Source organism: Mustela lutreola, chromosome 17, assembly GCF_030435805.1.
Source record: "Mustela lutreola isolate mMusLut2 chromosome 17, mMusLut2.pri, whole genome shotgun sequence".
In the NCBI taxonomy this organism is placed as follows: domain Eukaryota; kingdom Metazoa; phylum Chordata; class Mammalia; order Carnivora; family Mustelidae; genus Mustela; species Mustela lutreola.
The window spans coordinates 8,561,225-8,581,700 of NC_081306.1; the positions used below are offsets into that span (position 1 = coordinate 8,561,225).

The 20,476-nt window shown below is 44.7% G+C and overlaps 1 protein-coding gene across 1 annotated transcript in view; it reads left to right on the plus strand.

The window, feature by feature from the left end:
• The first annotated feature begins 15,997 nt into the window (after nucleotides 1–15,997).
• GPR139 (G protein-coupled receptor 139) overlaps nucleotides 15,998–20,476 on the plus strand; it is a 39,889-nt gene continuing 35,410 nt past the window's right edge. The window contains exon 1 of the mRNA XM_059155486.1: nucleotides 15,998–16,121. Coding sequence (XP_059011469.1) covers nucleotides 15,998–16,121 — 124 coding nt within the window. The remainder of the gene's footprint in view (nucleotides 16,122–20,476) is intronic.

The following is a 20,476-nucleotide window of genomic DNA, read 5'->3' on the forward strand; positions in this document are numbered from 1 at the left end:
AAGGAAGTCTTCAAAAGTGGTGAGCATGGACATCCTCATCTTATTCCTGACCTTAGTGGGGAAAGCTCAGGAATAAGGCAAGAATGTCTACACTCACCACTTTTATCCAATATAGTACTGGAAGTCTTAGCCACAGCAATCAGACAACAAAAAGAAATAAAAGGAATCCAAATTGATAAGAAAGAAGTAAAACTTTCACTATTTGCAGACGACATGATACTACTAACAGATAACCTGAAATATTCCACCAAAAACTGATAGAACTGATAAACAAAAACAGTAAAGTTACAAGATACAAATGAGTGTACAGAAATCTGTTGCATTCCTATAAACCAAGAATGGAGCAGCAGAAAGAGAAATTAAGGAATCAGTCTCATTTACAATTGTGCCAAAAACTATAAGATACCTAGCAATAAACCAACTAAAGAAGTAAAAGACCTGTACTCTGAAAACTATCAAACACTGATGAAGGAAACTGAAGACACAGAAATGGAAAAATATTCCATGCTCATAGATTAGAAGGACAAATATTGTTAAATGTCTGTACTACCTAAAGCAATCTACATATTTAATGCAATCCCTATCAAAGTATCAATAGCGTTTTTCATGGAACTAGAATAAACAACCCTAAAATTTGTATGGAACCATTAAAGACTCTGAATAGCCATAGCAGTTTTGAAAAAGAAAAGTAAGGCTGGAGGCATCACAATTATGGACTTCAGGTTATATTACAAAACTGTAATAATCAAAATAGTGTGATACTAGCACAAAAACAGACACATAGATCAACAGAACAGAATAGAAAATCCAGAAACAAACCTATAATTATAGGATCAGTTAATCTTTAACAAAGCAAAAAAGAATATCAAGTGCAAAAAAGAAAACTGGACAGCAACATGCAAAAGAATGGAACGGGACCACTTTCTTATACCAGTCAGAAAAATAAACTGAGTGGATTAAAGACCTAAATGTGAGACCTGAAACCATAAAATCCTAGAAGAGAATAGAGGCTGTAACTTCTTTGCTATCAGCTGTAGCACATTTCCTAGATATGTCTCCTGAGGCAAGGGAAACAAAAGCAAAAATAAACTATTGGGATTATATAAAAATAAAAAGCTTCTCCATAGCAACGTATGGAACAGAAGAAGATATATGCAAATGACATATCTAATAAAGGGATAGTGCTCAATATATATAAAGAACTTAATAAAACTCAACACTCAAAAACCAAATAATCTAATTTTAAAACAGGCAAAAGATATAAACTAACATTTCTCCAAAGAAGACATACAGATGCTCAACAAACACATGAAAAGATGCTCAACATCACTCATTGTTAGGGCAATGCAAATCAAAACCACAATGAGATATCACCTCACACCTCTCAAAATGGCTAAATTCAACCATACAAGAGTTGCCAACCATACAACACTTGCCAACAAGTGTTGGCAAGAATGTGGAGAAAGGAAAACCCTTTCACATTGTTGGTGGGAATGTAAACTGGTGTGGCCAGTAGGAAAAACAGTATGGAGTTTCCTCAAAAATTAAAAAATAGGGCACCCAGGTGGCTCATTTGGTTAAGCAACTGCCTTGGGCTTAGGTCATGATCCCAGAGTCCTGAGACTGAGTCCTGCATCGGGCTCCTAGCTCCACGGGGAGTCTGCTTCTCCCTCTGACCTTCTCCCCTCTCATGAGCTCACTCTCTCTCTCTTATAAAAATAAATAAAATCTTTTTTAAAAAAAAGAGAGAGAGAGAAAAAAAAGTTAAAACTAGAACTATCTTACAATCCAGCAATTGCACTACTGGGTAGTCACCCAAACAATACAAGAACACTAATTCAAAAAAAAAAAAAAAAAAAAAAAAAAAAAAAAAACCACTAACTGAAAGGGATGTATGTACCACTATGTTTACCAAAAAGTAGCTTTATTTACAATAGCCAAGACATGGAAGCAGCCTAGGTGTCCATCGATTGATGACTGGATAAAGATGATGTGGTATATATAAACAATGGAATATTATTCAGCCATGAAAAAGAATTAAATCTTGCCATATGCAATGATGTTGATGAAGCTATGGTATAATTGTAAGCAAAATAAGTCAGTCAGAAAAAGACTGTATGATTTCACTCATAAGTGAAATTTAAGAAGACAAACAAATAACCAAAAGAAAAAACAAGAGGGAGAGAGAAGGAGAGATACAAATCAAGAAACGGGCTCTTAATTATAGAGAACAAACCAATGGTTACCAGAGGGGAGGTGGGAGGGAGAAGGGTGAAACAGGTGATGGGAATTAAGGAGTACACTTGTCATGCACCTGGGTGGTTCAGTTGGTTGAGCACTGGACTCTTGATTTTGGCTCAGGTCATGATCTCAGGGTGGTGAGATCGAGGCCCACATGGGGCTCCATGCTCTTTGGGTAGTCTGCTTGAGATTCTTCCCCTCTCTCTTCCTGCCCCTCCCCTTGTGTGCCCTCACTCTCTCCCACCACTTTTCTCTCTCCCTCCTTCTCTCAAATAAATAAATAAATCTTTAAAAAAGTGGGGAGCACCTGGGTGACTCAGAGGGTTAAAGCCTCTGCCTTCGACTCAGGTCATGATCTCAGGGTCCTGGGATCAAGTCCCCACATCAGGCTTTCTGCTCAGTGGGGAGCCCCCTCTCTCTGCCTGCCTCTCTGCCCCCTTGTGCTCTGTCAGATAAATAAATAAAAGTCTTTTAAAAAAAAAAAAAAAAGGAGGACATTTGCCATGATGAGCACAGGGTGATGAATGGAACTGCTGAATCACTATACTGTACACTTGGAACTAATATAACACTGTATGTTAACCAACTGGAATTCAAGTAAAAACTTAAATATATATATATATATATATATATATATATAAAATGGGGCACCTACGTGTCTCAGCCAGTTAAGCATCTGACTCTTGATTTTGGCTCAGGTCATGATCTCAGGGTCCTGGGATCCAGCCCTGTGTCACTCTAAGTACTCACTGCTAGTTCTCTTCCTCTGCTCCGCCCCCTCCACCTGTCTCTCTCTCTCTCAAATAAATAAATAAAATCTAAAAAATTAAATTAAGTTATATTTAAATATAATAAAGTAGTAGAAAATGAAATAAACAGGAATGGAGCAAACTATTTTTTTTTTTTAAGTTTTACTTCTGGGCGGCTGGGTGGCTCAGTGGGTTAAGCCTCTGCCTTTGGCTCAACTCGTGATCCCAGGGTCCTGGAATCGAGCCCTGTGTTGGGCTCTCTGCTCAGCGGGAAGCCTGCTTCCCTTCCTCTTCTCTGCCTGCCTCTCTCCCTTCTTGTGATCTCTGTCTGTCAAATAAATAAATAAAATCTTTAAAGAATAAATAAATAAAAATAGAAGTTTCTGGGGCATCAGGGTGGCTCAATCAGTTAAGTGGCTCCCTTCAGCTCAGGTCATGATCCCAGTGTCCTGGGATGGAGCCCCATATCAGGCTCGAGCACAGAGCGTGCTTCTCCCTCTCCAGCTCCTCTGGTCTTGTGGAGTTCCCTCTCTCACTGTTATGAATGAATGAAGTCTTTAAAAAAAAGTTTTACTTCTTTCCCCTTCCTGCTATGACAGATTTTGACCTATAATGCTACATTTAGACCAGAAAATACCCTATAGCGCCGTGGGTTCTGACCTGCATTTTAAACTGAGAACAAATTTCCCATCCACCTTTCAAAAATCAAACCAACCCTGAAAACTGATTAAAAAAAAAAAAAAAGGTATATTCAGCCCTGGAAATGCTGCTACCATGCTTGAAACTCCCAACAGTCACTTAAAAAGCAACAATGACAAAGGACAAGGGAAAAAGAGTAAATGCATCCTATGGGCCAAGCACTATGCAAGATGCATACGTTGCTGCAGTGTTTCCCAAATATAGTCACAAGAGATGCTATGTCTGAATGCTGTGCACCCCCTCATATACTAGATTCATATGTTGAAATCCTAACCCCTGAAGATGATGGTGTTAAGAGGTATGGCCTTTGGAAGGTGGTGAGGTCATGAGGGTGGAGCCTCATGAATGGGATTAATGGCCTAATGAAAAGGACCCCACACAGGTCCCTAGCCACTTCCACCATGTGAGCACTCGGTGAGAAGGCTCTGGCCATGAACCAGGAAGTAACCTCTCACCAGCCACGGACCAAATCTGCTGGCCCTGATCTCGGACTTTTCAGCTTCCAGAACTACAAGAAATAAGTTTATGTGGTTTATAAACTCTGAGGTATTCTGTTATAGCAGCCTGAACAGACTAAGACAAAAGACCATGGAGGATATAATTTTAAGGGTTCCTAGACCCAGTATTAAATAACGTTGAATCACATGGTGAACAGTTCATCCCTTTCCCATCTTTCTAATTACATCAAGGGAAAGTCTCAAGTGGGTGCTAGCATGTCTTTAACGCCTCTCTACCACTTGCTAATCTCTCTTTTCAACAAAGAATGAACAAGTCTTAGAGCCTTGGCAGGCTACAGTTCTAGCTAGAATTTTAATGACATTCATTTTTTTCACCCCATGATTCTTTAAATGGTTTCCCTTTTTTATAGAACAAGAGAAACGAGTCTGCTTCTATATGATAAAAATTAATTTTAAAATAAATTTTAAATCTCTAATTAAAGAGCAATATCATGACAATAATAGTACGAGTGGTAAAAATCATGCACACGGTACTCAAATCGCTAAATTTCAGGAAGTATGGATTTATTTCATTTATCCTAATAGCAACCTTATGAGGTAGATGCCATTTTTATCTCTAGCTTACATGCTGGAACCTATGACGCAGACAGGAAAAGTGACCCAGCCAAAGTCTCTTCAACCCAGCCAAAGGCCTCTTCAACCCAGTTCTACCTAGCTGCAAAATCTGAAGTCTCACCATGCTAACTGATCACGATGTTTGCTTCCAGAACTGAAGTTTTCAACCTGGGAAAGCCTCCTATGCATCTCTGGAGAAGGCTCCAGTGACTGCTGGCCTTAAAAAATTAGCTATCACATATATGACTGACCATCACCTGAATATTGAATATTGAATATTAAAATACTAAATCTAAATACTAAAATCTCTCTCTAAGCCTCCTGCAGCTTCTCTTCCCACAGCATCAGCTATAGAGAGGCAGAGTGGTAGTAGGATCCAATGTTGCACTGTGAATTAGTCTCTTAGATCAAGAATGCGGAGTCCAGGGGATGACACTGCCGTTCCAGGGAAGACAGTCTTTGGTGCTCAGGTTTTCAGGACATTCTGAAACTTTTCTGAGCAGGACAGTTCATTCCTCTGCCCCCCACCTAGTCTGGCCCAGCCACTTAGATTGCCTACCTGCTGGCCTTTCTAGCAGCTCTGCTTCAGTCTCCGTTGCTGCTTCACAGAACCAGCCTTATCTGTACATTGATGAGTCATGCTTTCTGTACATTTCAATGTTTTATCCCTGCGGGGAAGATTCTGGTAAGTACCTTCACTCTCACTGCTCTTAATACCCCATGCCTTCCTCTTAGGACTATTTCTGAGGCTCTTAAAGAAAATTGAACTTTTCAGCAGTTGGAATGTAGTGGCTGGGAGAAAAAAAAAAAAAAAAGAAAGAAAGAAAGGCTCCAGGATGGGGGGAATGTTCTCATGATGACCTAGCTAGAAAGAATATTCAAACCTTCTCTCATCTTCCAGTTTGACAACCCGAGTATCTGTTCTAGATGTTATACGGTATATAAGAATTCCTGGCCTCTGAAATTACACAAATTAGAGGAAAATGGTATTCGGTAACTTTTTTACTCACACAACATATAGACATGATGTCAACAACAAGTTAATGTCCCTTCTGGAACCAATTGTCAATTTTGCAGGGAGTGGCATGAGACTAAGAGTTCCAGCTGTGATACAGTGTGATACAGTGTGTGACCATGGGCACCTCACTTAACTTCCCAGGACCTCAATTCTCTCAGCTGTAAAATGTAGGAATTGGACAGAATCATCTCTGTGGGTATCGCAATTCTCACACACTAGGTAATCGTGTGGGCACTCTGCTCTCTCAGGCCATGAATTTCCTATGTGTGAGAAGAGCTAATTAAGCTCTGACCACTTCACACAGGTAATAATGAGGATTAAAATAAAACGGTGTACATGGCTGTATCTGTCGAAAGTAAAGTTCTATCATATTTGAAGTGTTACTGTAATGACAGCAAAGATCACTGATGGAGCAATGCATGTCTTTGCATTGCCAGCAACAGAATCCTAACTTAAACAAAAGGGAGGGTTTTTTTTCTTTTTCTTTTCTTCTTTAGGAGAAGTACTCCTCACCTCTCTACATAGCCTTATCTAGACTATGGGTTGTTTTTATTTTTTTTTTAAGATTTTATTTATTCACTTTGACAGACAGAGATCACAAGTAGGCAGAGAGGCAGGCGGAGAGAGAGAAGCGGGCGCCCCTCCGAGCAGAGAGAGCCTGATGGTGGGGCTCGATCCCAGGACCCTGAGATCACGACCTGAGCCGAAGTCAGAGACTCAACCCACTGAACCACCCAGGTGCCCCTGGGGCTTTTTTAATTTTTAAAAATTTGTAGTAAGAACATTTAACTTAAAATTTTAAGTGTTTAATACAACACTGTTAACTATAGGCATGACATTAAAGGTAAGATTTCAAGAACTTATTCCTCTTGCATAATTGAAACCTGATACTCCTCGAGCAGCAACTCTCCGATCCCCCACCCCCCTAGCTCCTGGCAATAGCCTTTCTGCTCTCTGCTTCCATTAGTTTGGCTATTTTAGATACTTCGTGGAAGAGAAATCAGGTAGTATTTATCTTTCTGTGACTGACTTATCTCAGTATAATGTCCTCAAGGTTTACCCATGTTGTCACATATGACAAGATTCCCTTTTTTCTAAGGCTGAATAATATTCCACTGTATGAATATACTATACTTTATCCATTCACCCATAAATAGACATTGAGGCTGTGACCACATCTTGGGGATTATGAATTATACTGCTATGGGTATGGGAGTGAAGAGATAACTTGAGGGCTCACTGCGAAACAGGGAACCATAGATACGAGAACAGGCAAGTAACAAGAAACAATGGCCCAGAGCAACTGTGTCCTGCTGGACAGCCCTTATGGAGATGAATGAAACCTAAACTCTCCTGCTCTTGTTTCACTCATTCAAGATTCTGGGCCCCAGAAGACAGAATCTATTGGCCAAGTTTAAGACACCTGCCCTTCCACCCGAACAGTCCTGAGTCAGAAAATGTGGCCCCTTCAGCTTCTGTAAATGAGCAGCAGGCACCTAAATTTGCTGAGACCACACCAGGTAGAGAGGTGCACTCTCCAAAAGGAAATCAAGACCTGCTGGGAAGAAGAATAAGATTCTGCACATCTCCTGAATATGAAATAACTACTGCCCAGCGATTACGTAAATGCTCAAATTATCACAACATGTCACCCACTGAATACTTTACGCCATTACATGTTTCCCTGCCTGGTAAGAGACAGGTAGTTTGGTGAGAATGGTTTTATTTCTTTCCTCCATCTCCCCTCTCTCTTCTCTTCTCCTCTCCCCCAATTCACTCACCCTTTCCATCCATCTATCCCTCTTTTCTCACTCTCCCCCAAATCACTCTTGTTGGGTAAGGGGAAAGGAGCAAAGTGAGTCTGAAAAGATACTCATGAGTCTCCTGGGTCTCTCTGAACCAGAGAGAAAAGACTGTTTTCCTCATGCTTCAACCTCCTGGTCAATTACACCACCCTCAAGCTGCCACACAGGTGTACCCACACAAAACACATATGCAGACACACAGAGATGTGTGTGATGCATGTGTGCACACACACATACAAACACATATACACGTATACACATGTCCAAACACATATACACGTATACACATGTCCTTCACCTTATCTTCATTCTTCGCCTCTTGATGAAATCTGCCCATGTGAAATGCAACATGGACCCTTTCTTCCTCCACAGGAATGCAGGGGAGAGAGGCATACATCTGTGGAAATATCCTCTTCCTGCTCTGTGGCAGTCCATGACCTCTTCAACAGATCAGTGGCAAGCAACAAAAGACTTTATCCATATTCTGTAAGAACTGACATGGCCCTCAAAGAACTGTAATGAATGGTTGTTGCAAGGAGCACTGGCATGGATGGATTCTCAGCAGCTCAACTAGACATCCGCAACCACAAACCATGCACGTGGAGTAAAAGAAACATGCAGAGAAACTCAATGCTACAGTTTTTATTGGAAAGCAAACAAGAGCCTGCAGACAAAGACAAACTGGTCAAAACTCCAGCAAAACTGGCCAAGGTCAGGGAAGAACCAAAGCATCAGGGGAAATGTCAGGTACTATTTTGATAGCCTAATAGCAGGGAAGGAATTGTCTTCTGCAACTATTTCCAAGACTGAATTTGTAAAGAAGTGCAACACCAACAGAAGCTGTTGGTTTTGACAATAGCTTGTAATAACCAATGTGCCCAAGACACAGTACTCAAGATATTTTTTCCTGTATTTTACTACAAGAATTTTCAAGGATACACCAAAACTGAAAGAATTTTATAGCAAAAACTCATTTACCCATGACCTAGTTCTACTATTAAGATCTCTTTGGGTTAACACATATGTAACCATTCTTTTGCCTACCCAACAATCCATTTGATTTTAGGTACACTTCATAGTTAGTGGCACACAATAGGACACTTCACCTCTGAGCTTCAGCATGCATGCTCCTAACCAGTTCAGTATCTGTTTATGGTGCACATACAGAGTATTTCTGACATAAAAAATAAAACACAGGCATTAAGGAGAAGGAAGGATGAATGGGTAAGGCACAGAGGATTTTTAGGGGAGCAAAACTACTCTTTGTGATGCTGTCATGGTGGATACATGTTCTTACATATTTTGTCCAAACCCACGAATGTACACCAAGAGTGAACCCTAATGTAAATCAGGGATGCTGGATGATAATGATGCATCAGTGTAGGTTCGTCCATTATGACAAATGTACCACTCTGCTGGGGGACACTGATAACGAGGGGGTCTGGCATATGTGGGGCAGAGGTTATATGGGAAATCTCTGTACTTTCCACTCAATTTTGCTGTGAACCTAAAAATACTCTAAAAATTAAAGTCTATTTTTTCATTCCTTTTTTAACTAAATAGATAACTGAAAATAAAATAAAATATGTGACCTATCTTTAACAGAGGATTAGCAAACTGGCATCCCACAGGCTGAACTCAGCTTGCAGACATGTGCTGCTTTGCCTGCCCAACATCTATTCTCATTTCTCCTGTTACAAAATACCATGTTTCCTTTGACTATATGATCCACCTCCTCTCGTAGTCAATCCATGTGGTTTGGGAAGAACTGATCCCTTCTCTTGGCTCCATCACTGGGCCCATAAGCCCCACCTGGCCAATCAATGCAGTCTGGTTGGCTACAGAAATCCAATTCAACAGGTGCCTGGGTAGTTCAGTGGGTTTAAGCCTCTGCCTTTGGCTCAGGTCATGATCCCAGGGTCCTGGGATCGAGCCCCGCATAGGGCTGTCTGCTCAGCAGGGAGCCTGCCTCCTCCTCTCTCTCTACCTTCCTCTCTGTCTGTCAAATAAATAAATAAAAATATTTTTAAAAAAGAAAGAAAGAAAGAAACCCAATTCAAATGGTGAGTTTAGCTGAGATGGGTGCATGGGTCTGGGTAGTCCATTGAGAGCCTTCCCCAGGACTCACACTGAAATTTCCTCACAACTCAGGTTACTAATCCAATAGGATAAATGCAGGGATGTTGGTATCCAACTTTTTTATGATGTTGTAAGAAGTTGCTTAAGAATGCAACTAATCCAAAGAAAAGAAGAGCCCACAGGCAGAAGGGGGTGGGTAATTTTTGCTCCTGGATCCAGCCAGGCCTAAAGTCCAGCCAACTTTTGGATTTTTTGGTTATAAGGATTAATACATTCCTTTTTAAAAACTAAATAGCTTTTTTTCCTATCAATTTCAATTAAAACAGAGTCCTGGGGACTACAGTTACTAGGAATTCACACCTACGTCTGGGTTCAAGGCCTCAACTGTTAACAGGTACACTATATACAGTGCAGTTAGGTTCTGAACTGAAGATTCAAAGAGGTGGGAAACTTACCCTGCCCACGAGGTGATCTGAATCCAGGAAGCAGAGGTAACCCTCAATCAGGGACACAATGTGGTAAGTGATGGAGAAGATGGGTGTCAGTGTCAGGGAGGTTGGGGGTACCTTAGGGTATGAGGCAACCCTTTAGCGGAGCCTTAAAAAGTAAGGAGAAACCAAAGGACAAGTTACACTCTTGTGGGAGGTTGGGGCACAAAATGGGTCAGCAGGGAGGTCCTAGGGAGCTCCAAGTCCCTTTCACCAACCTTACCATCCAGAACCACCTCAGTCACAATCACTGCATATGTCTCCCTCCCTATTAATCAGTCTATTCACCCATCCTCACTGTGCCTTCTCTCCGTATCTCTGTTTCTTTCTTTTTTCTTCTCCTGTCTGTCTCTGTGTGTGGGTGTGTGTGTCTCTCTCTCTCCATCTCTCTTTCCCACTCCTTCCTTCTCCCCACTCTCTTCATGCACTACTCTCTGAGCTTCCGGGATTAAGTCCACTCCCCCAATACTGCCCTAGTCCAAACCGCCATCATTTCTCACATGTCCAACCTGACAGCCTTTTAACTTGTCTTCCCACCTCTGTTCTTGCCTCCCTTCCATCAATCCTCCACCTCCCTGACAAAGCAAATGTTTTTTTAAAATGCAAATCTAATCATGGGACTCCCCTGCTTTAAACTATGGATAAGACAAAACTCCTTGACACAGCCTGCAAGGCCCCTCCCATTCTCCAACCACATCCAGCTCCATGCACCGCCCACCCCCAATCACTGCACCCCAGCCTCCCTGGTCTTCTAGTTCTTCAAAGAGTCCTTCTCTATCACACCCCAGGGCCTTTGCACTTGCTCTTTCCTCTGACTGCGGATGCCCCCCCTAACCCCAGCTCCACGTCCCTTTACCTAATTAACCCTTACTCGTCCTTCACTTTTCGCCTAAGATTCAAATATCACTACCTGAGAGAAGCCTTCCCTGACTGCCAGACTATATCAGATCTCACTGATATATGTTCTCTCATTCCTTTTTCTTTTTTAAAGAGCTTATTCATTTATTTGAAAGAGAGAGAGAGAACACACACAAGCAGAGAGAGCAGCAGGCAGAGGGAGAGGAAGAAGCAGGCTCAGAGCTGAATAGGGAGCCTGATGTGGGGCTCGAACTCAGGACCCTGGGATCATGACCTGAGCCAAAGGCAGATCCTTAACCGACTGAGCTACCCAGGCATTCCCCATCTGATTTTCTTCTTCTTTTTTTTTTTTTTTTTTTAAAGATTATTTATTTATTTATTTGTCAGAGAGAGCGAGCACAGGCAGACAGAGTGGCAGGCAGAGTCAGAGGGAGAAGCAGGCTCCCTGCGGAGCAAGGAGCCCGATGTGGGACTCGATCCCTGGACGCTGGGATCATGACCTGAGCCGAAGGCAGCTGCTTAACCAACTGAGCCACCCAGGCGTCCCTGATTTTCTTCTTGATAGCACTTATCCAAGTTTAGAACTCTGTGTGTGTGCATGTGTGTGTGTTTCAGATGAACTGATTCATGCCTAGGTCTTACATTTAAGATTTAGGAAATCAGAGACCATGTCAACTTCCTAGAAACATCTATATATCCAGAACTCAGTACAGTGGCTAGCACATACTTCTAATCTGTACAGTCCCCACCACAGCCTTGCAACTTATGTTTGTGTTTCCACTTTTCCTAGAGAAAAGAATTATTCCTTTAGACCACTGCCTCCATCAAATGGTAGAAAAGTGGAAGCGAGACCAAGAGGCCCAAGTGTTTCCAGGAAAATGGGAGACAGCATATTTCTTTATGGAAGTAAAGAATATGCAATAAGTAGTTCTGTCTCATTCATGTTTATTACATGTCCAGACTAATAGGCATTTAAATTTTCAACTCCTTCCTCCAACATTACTCGTATATATTTATTATATTAATTCACTTACTCACTTAAGATTGATTTCTGTTCATCCACCTGGCACTAGGTATGTCCTTGCAACAGGGGATACAGCAGAAAAGACAGATGGAAGTCCCCGTCCTTGAGTCCCATGGGGCCTATATCACAGTGTGACAGGTTCCTGTTGTATGCCTATCCTTTCACTAAGTGGAAGTGGTTCCAGCACAGGCTCTGGAGTCAGACTACCTTGGACCTAATCCCAGTCAGGTGAAGTTGAGCAATTTACTAAAATTCTCTGTGCCTTGGTTTCCTCGCCTGTAAAATTGAGCTAGTAATTGTACCTTCCTTCTAGTGTTATCGTGAGGAGATAATGAGTTAAGACACAGCTGTCTCATCATAAAACCCCTACCTAGTAAATGTTAACTTTTATTTCCCACCTCTGTATCTTAATCAGGACCAGCTTCATGGGTGTGTGACCTGTACAGGCACACATGGCCCCATACTTAATAGGGCTCCAAAGCTTGGTTTAATGCTCTGCTACTGCCACTCTAAAATTCTCAATTTTTGAACAAGAAGCCCTGTATTTTCATTTTTGCATTAGGCCCTGCAATGATGCATCAGGTCCTGATCAACACACATTTTAAATGTTCAGTAAAAGTCTGCTGAGAGAATAAGTGAATGAATTTAGCTAGCCACAGTTGATGCTCATCTTACAGAGCCAGTCAAGTGGCTCAGCCCTTGAGCAAAATTAAACAGACTTTGTTCTTGACTCAACCTGTCCCTTCCCAGGACTAAAAGCCTGACCTAGGATCTTAAAGTTCTTCTCTTCTAACCATCCATTTCCCAGCAAACTTTGACCTTGACAGGCTGCCAAGGTTCTCCATGGAGCCAGCTGAGCACCCCATTCAATTCCCCCATTCTCCAGATCACAGTCTATACTGTTCCCACCTCTCTACTGCCTCCCATCCTGTCCAGTATCTTGGAAACAAGGTATACCCCTGGTTTCTTTCATCCCCGTTTTATAGATGGGGAAATAGAGGCTCACCAAAAAATAAGGTCCCTCAAGATTCCCCATGCAGCCTTGTTCCTATGCCCAGCCAAGTTTCTAGTTTTATAAAGAGTTTCTTTTTTATTTTAATAAAGATTTTATTTATTTGTTTGAGAGAGAGTGAGTGAGAGGGGAGGTCAGTGAGAGGAGACTCCCCATGGAGCCCAACTCGGGACTTGATCCTGGGACTCCAGGATCATGACTGGAGCTGAAGGCAGTCACTTAACCAACTGAGCCATCGAGGCAGCCTTATAAAGAATTTCTAACTAGATCCCCATAATCCAAACCACACAAATCATTTTCAGAGTGGCTAGTCAGACACGATAATTACAAACTAAATCTGAGACTATGCCCCCCAACCCTCACAGCATCCCACATTCTGACAGTCTGGCCTGCAAAGAGAGACAAAGATAAACTCATCTCCCCACGTCCCACATGTCCTAGGTCAACGGGTGCTGGGGCCTTCCATTCTTTCTATGTTTACTAAGAGTCTACAATATGCAGGCACAGTACAGAAGGTGGTGATGCAACTGTGAACAAAACAGACAAAAGGCCCTGCCCCTCTGAGAACAGAAACAGGTAAGAAACCAACTAATTAAATAGACTGCATGTGGTATGACCATGGTGCTGAGCACGATGGAGAAAAGTTAAGTGGGGGGGTAGGCAGAGGAAGTGAGCATGTTGGAGGGTAGTAGTAGAGATTTCTATTTTTTTTTTTAAGATTTTATTTATTTATTTGACAGAGAGAGAGAGATCACAAGTAGACAGAGAGACAGGCAGAGAGAGGAGGAAGCAGGCTCACTGCTGAGCAGAGAGCCTGATGCGGGGCTCTATCCCAGGACCATGAGATCATGACCTGAGCTGAAGGCAGAGGCTTAACCCACTGAGCCACTGAGGTGCCCCAAGATTTCAATTTTAAATAGGACTGTTTAGGAATAGCCAGGGCAAAAGCCCTGAGGCATTATCCTTGAGTCACAATGTTGAGAGGTCCCTGAATAGATTGGGGAGCTTAGTCAAACCACACTCCCCCTCTTAGCCCCAGCTTCTCATCTCAGTTGGGTTGCCTACAGACAAATCTACAGGGTTTTTGAATCATTATTTATTGAACCTCTGCAATGATACTGCTTTATTTATCAATACAGTGGAGTTTCTGTTTTGTTTTTGTTCAGGGTAGTCACATTTAAATGAGAGAGTTCACAACAAAATTTCAATATCCAACTTGGCTTGGGATATCAGACCTGTGCTCATCAGACCCACATGACTCTTTTTAATAATCTGTCCCTTTAGGGGACCACAAGCCTCTCTGTTCACCACAGACCCAGTCAGACCCAACAGATCCCTCCCTTCTGCAGACTGCCTGGCCCTGGCTTCACCGGAGTTTACTACCACCCCCACCCCCAGTGCCTGTCTTGGGGAGCCCCTAACAATGATGGGGAATGGACACATGCCCTTTGCTGGGCAGGAAAAAGCAGGGGTCTCCTCCATCTTAGGAAACCTGAAAGAGGCTGCAGAAAGCCCAGCCAGTTCCTTCTCCCCCAGAATGAATGTTGGGGGGGGGGGGCAGAACAGAAAGGGGCCTTAGGCTTCTCTGAGCTATCACATGCTCTTGCACTAACTGGCAGCAGCTACACCCAGCCCCTGGAAATGCCTCTCCTAGATATTTCTACAGAATCTAATTCTCACACATGCTGTCTTGAGCCCCTGATTTCTCTCCCTACCCGAATCTGTTGTGGCCTCTAGAAGAGCTGCACTAGGAACTCTTCAACCTCCTACACCGAAGAAAAAGGGAGGTGCCCATTCACCCCAACTCTCCAAGGCTGCCTAGGTCCCACCTGCTTACCTCTCCTATACTTCACACAACTTTCAAACACTAAACCACGCCTAGATGATGCCCACACGGGTTTGTGTGTGTCTGGGATGTCATGTGAGTGTGGTCTTTGTGCGTGTTGATAAGGGTGCACTTCTGTTTTCACGTGTGTCTGGGTGAGGGCCTCCGCGTGCCCGCATAAGTGCACCCACATGACTGGGTATTGTGTATCTTTGTGTGAGTGGGGGGGAGTATGTGTGTGAATGGTTGCAACATCCTTATTCCTGACAGAAGGTCTCAGTGTGGCGGGCTTCTCTTAGCCAGCTTGTAACCCCTTCAAAGGCAATCCACTCAGGGACACTGCACCTCTGGCCTTCCCCAGAATCAACACACGCACTGAGACGCATGCACACTTCCTTTCAAGTGCAGCTCCTCTGGCCCGGGGGAAATGACAACTCTTGAGCATCCTCCCTCCGACAGCTTCCTCTTACCCCATGCCCTAGGTAGAGTATCCTCTATATGGAGATGGACTGACAGCACTGGGAAGGGATAAGAGCAGTGGCTAGGAGAGTCGAGAAAGGCAAACTGAGGACACGCTGGAGGAGTACTGAGCCGATGATGGAGAAGCAGGTCCCACCCACACCACGCCCCTCCCGCAAGGGGGTGGAGAAGGGGTAGCCGATCCCCACTCGGGTCTTCCTCTGGGGTTCCCAGGTCTCACTGCTCTCCTGAAGCCGGAGCTGTAAGAAGCAGCTGGGACCCCCTCCTCCCGTGCATCCAACCCCCCTCACCCATCATCCGCGTCCAGGCAGTTGCTGATTGGCTGCAGGGAGCAGCGTCCCAGCTTCCCGTCTCCGAGGCGGGAGCCGAGCAGGTCCGAGGTGGGAGGCGCACTGACCAGCTCTGGGAGCCCCTCCCGAGTCCCTGCGCCCAGCGCCCTGTGCCCTACACAAGGGCCGTGCCAGGACTCCAGGCAAGCAGGTGCGGAGGGAGCAGAGGGAACCACGGCAAAGGGTAGGAGCAAGTCCTGCGGGAAGAGAGGCGCTGCTGCTCCAGCTGCTGCCTCTGCCGCCGCCACCACCGAACCGGCGTCCAGAGCGGGGCTGGCAGGCCGGGCGCGGAGACTAGGGGAGCGAGGGGCGAGCTCATGGAGCACACGCACGCCCACCTCGTAGCCAACAGCTCGTTGTCCTGGTCCCCCGGCTCGGTCTGCGGCTTGGGCTTCGTGCCCGTGGTCTACTACAGCCTTCTGCTGTGCCTCGGTTTACCAGGTGAGGAGTGTGTGGGAGAGGGAGGAAGGCAAGAGCCCCAAGGGAGAAGCAACCCTGCCCAGAACCCCCAGGCCTCGATATGCTCGCTGTGCGATCCCTGGCGCTCCCTCTGAAAAAGTTTAAGCCTTAAGGGCAACTGCGGACATTTCCAGACTGGGAGAAAGGAAGTTGCTGTGGCCTGGCGGGGACTCTTGTCTGCTCCTGTGTGTGTGTGTGTGTGTGTGTGTGTGTGTGTGTGTGTGTGTGTGTCACGAGGGTACGCGGCAGCTGATGGGCATGATTTGAGTACGGGTTGGTGTGAGTGTGCGCGTGGATTGGAGTATTGTATGCGCATCTGAAGGGATCCGTGTCCCTGACGGTGCCCAGTGGGGGCTGTGTATGAGATTTGACCGCATGTCTATAAAGATGGCTTAGTGGGGGGCTTCACTTCTCCTGTCACTCACTCCCACATCCACCCCAGCCCTAGGAAACCTCTGTCCCTCCGCCCCACTGCGTGTCCCTGCCTGATTTGAGGTGAAGCAGGAGACTGATACCCCGCACACTTTCTCTGGAGCCAGTGGGATGGGGCAAGGGATGAGCCCCTGTGATCCCCTAAGCAAACGGAGGGGGGTGGTCTCCAGGTTGGCTCTGGAACCATGCTTTGGCCAGGGCAAGGATCCAGAGACACACAGGCTACCAAGGCCACCACTTCAGGGGGTCACAGTCTCCTTGAGGACATACCTGTTCCCTGGCTTTGCTTCCCTGTCTACCCACCCTGGGCAGCTGACGACTGCTGCGGATGTCCAGCTGGTCCCACATCTTAACATCCTTTCCAAAGTGTGGCTGAGACTGGTGCTGAATTCCTGAAGAGAGCTGAGCTGCTGGGGGCTGGGGGGTGCTTGCTATTTGTGAAGCAGGGAGGGGGTTCCTGGGGTTCCCAGCTTGAGATAATCCCTTCTTCCAGATAGTCCCTGAGACAGTCTATGTGCAAAAAGATTCCTAAAGATCACTTACAGGGAGATGAGAGAGGAGAAAAAGGAAATCACTAAGAAAAAAATCCAATGTACAGCCTAGAATCACAGCATTATCTACTCTGTCATTCCGCATCCCAGGATCCTGGGAACTTGGGAGCTGGATTTCTGAGAGACTTGCTGAGATTTCCTTTTCACAACATTAAACCTGGTGGTCAGGGGCCCTGATAAGGTTGTTTAAATAAATGCTACAACCCCCCTGCACCCAAATTTTGGCAGGCATGAGAAAGCTAAGTTTACAATCACCAAACCTCTCTCCCAGCGAGTGATGAGGTTTTTATTACTAACTAATGGTTCTGGCTGCCCTGGGAGATGCTCAACCTCTGATTCGCCCTGCTGGGGCAGCAGCACGTGTCCTGTAATTACCTTGAACAGGAATTGATTTCAGTCCAGTCCCCACCTCCCCCTCTCAGCCCTCCGCAGCCTCTCCCAGAGCTCTCTTAAGGTGAATTGAGTTTTTGTAAAGGTTGGTTATTGGTGACACTTGCTGACCCAGAGAAGTGACAGGCCCCCTTTTCCCTTCACCTCTCATATCAGAATTACTCTGACCCCTCCACCTTCACCCCTCCATCTCCTCTGCTGACTGAAGTAGCCACTGTCTCTGGCTTTTCTTCTGAAAACGCTTTAAGGGATGGAGACATAAAGACAAGAGGAGGCTCCAAAGGTCCAGAGCAGGAACATGAGGATGAGCAGAACAGGGGAAAGCTCAGACCTTGAAACACCTCAAGGTGGAAGACAAGGTACCTCACACGTGCTCAGCTAACTCCTATGCCAGCTAGGGCCTTCTGACCCACAGCACTGGAACCTATTGTGTGCCAGGCAGTGCTAGGCACAGGCTCATCAAGGCTGAGCCCAGGATTTAGAGACTTAAAAGAGGGAGGGATTGGGATGAGAACTTGTAAAGTATTGATGGATACTTGGAAGGTATTGATGGGTACAGAGTAGTGACCACCTACTCTGTGCCAAGTGCTGAAGAGGGGCCTAAGGGATCTCAGGGAATCCCTAAGGTGCTGTCCCAGAGTTCAAGGAGCTCACAAGCAGAGCTTGTGTAGAGGCAGAAGGACCAAGCATTCTGGAAAAGGATGACTGAAGAGGCTTGGCTTTCGGAAAGACCATGGGCTGGTTTTGTTAATGGCTTGCAAGGTGGTTCAAAGGTAAAATCCTTTAGTCATTCCCTTAGACCCATAAAGGGGGACAATTATGTCCTGGTAACCAAGAATGCAGACTGCAGAATGAAGCAGAGCTTGGTGTTAACATGTGGACCTTCTGTGACTCTGTGTCTCGGTTTCTACATCTGTAAAATTGGCATTAGGAAAGCAGCTGACTCCTTGAATGATGGTGAGAAATAAAAACACTGACGGAGATGGTGCAAGTTAAGCACTCAGCTGAGGGCCCGACACCAGCTGAGGGCCCGATTATTGTTGTGGTGCTGCAGTTGTGGTCATCATGAAGCTGATTTGGTGGTAAGGAGGGGGCTGCTTGGCATGTGAGCCAGAGAAGGGGCTGGGAGCCACAAGAAAAGCACTTAGCTCAGGGCCTTACTCCTGCTGAGCTCACTACAGTATCCCCTCCCCAGTCCCAGCCACCAGCAATTAGCAAGCCCTCATTACTCTGCTACTGACCAGGATGCACAGCTATGCTGGGTGTGAAGTAACAGGCCACAGGGCTTGGTAATATTGTTGAAAACTGAGATTTTAATTGAATCACTTTTCCTGGCAGTGGACTCACCTCATTTCCAAATTTTCACAGGGTGGTTGGCAACATGGGTGAAAACCAAAGGGTGGGTGGGGAGTGGCTGAGTGTTTGGCAACAGGGGAGTCACTAACTGGGAGAAGCACAGATGTTTCTTACCACCTTCAGTGTCTAGACTGAAAGGAAGAGCTTGGGAAAAGCCATGTGGTCCAATACTCTGCCTCTAGGAATGGCCCCAGACAATCTAAGTTAACTGGTCTGGAATGGGTCCTCGGGGGTCCTAATGTGAACTATTAGCAGTTAAGAACTTAAGAACTCTTAAAAATCTGCCATTTAAGAACTCTTAATTTTCTGTACCATAATTTTTCCCACCTCATTTTATCTACTACCCACATAGATGGTGTATATTAAATAAGATTGTCTATATAAAATGGTTTAGCACACCACTTGGACTGAGGAAAACACTTATTGGTGCCTTCTCCATACTGGATCTTTTTCTATGTTAAATGCTTACATTATTGCACTCAATCCCCAACACATCCCTGGGATCTGTACATTTCTCTGAACCCATTTTTACAGATGAGCAAACTGAGATTCAGAGATGTGGGGCATCTTGTCTATAGTTACACAGACACGCCAGTGTGCAAACATCTGCTCTTTCAAGTCCACCACAGTGCCTTCATTATTGCCAGAAGTTCTTTTAACTAACCTCAGTTCTTCATGTTGTGCTCAATGGAAAAAACTGGTGTCCCAGCTGTTCCTAAAACTCTGTCTCTTTTCTCCTCCTTTTAAGTAAGCAAGATGTTTCTAACCTTTCAAAATGCATACAGAAAGCCAGCCAAGCTAACAAGGTAGAGTTGGGGACACTGATGGGGCCAACTGGGACAAAACTGTAAAAAGCAAAAGGCAGTGCAGGAGGAAGAGATGAGCCTGATGCCTGGGGGAAGAAGCGGCTGAGAAGACAGGTGAGCCTAGCTGATAAGGAAGGAGTAGCTACAAAATTAAACGAGATTTGAAAGATATTTTTTAAATTTACCTTCTAAAAGGCACCAGGGATGTTAAAGGAGACAAGGTAAGGAAGATGATAGCCTGAAACCACACACCACCCAGCAGAGAGGAGCATTTCTGCAACAGCCGGTAGGGGAGCCAGAAACCAGGAGAAAGCACAGGTTAATACCTGCCTGTGAGGGTCAGTGAGAGATGGAGTTGATGAGTCGGTGCTGGGACACACAGTAGTTACAGTTGCTGTTGACCAGGAATGGGAAAATGGTGACCAGTAAGATGGATTGAGCACTCCAGATGTGTTCTCATCCACCTGTAAACATCTTTTGAGAAAATCTAGTAAACACGGTCTGTTGATAGACCTCTAGGGTCTGAGTCCTGGTTTTGCTACTTATAAGCTATGTGACCTTAGGTAAGTGACTTTAACTACTCTGTGCCTCACCTTCCCCCTCTGTAAAATGGGATGATGGTAATAATGGCACATACCTCACAGAGTTGCTCTGAGGCTGTGGTGAGTTATTCACTTAACACACTGCCTGCAGCACTCTGTAAGTCATTTTTTTCAGCATTTAAAAATTTAAAAAATTAAGGAAAAATTCTCAACTTGTTTTATGACACCTGCTTTACCCTAATAACAAAACAGACATTATA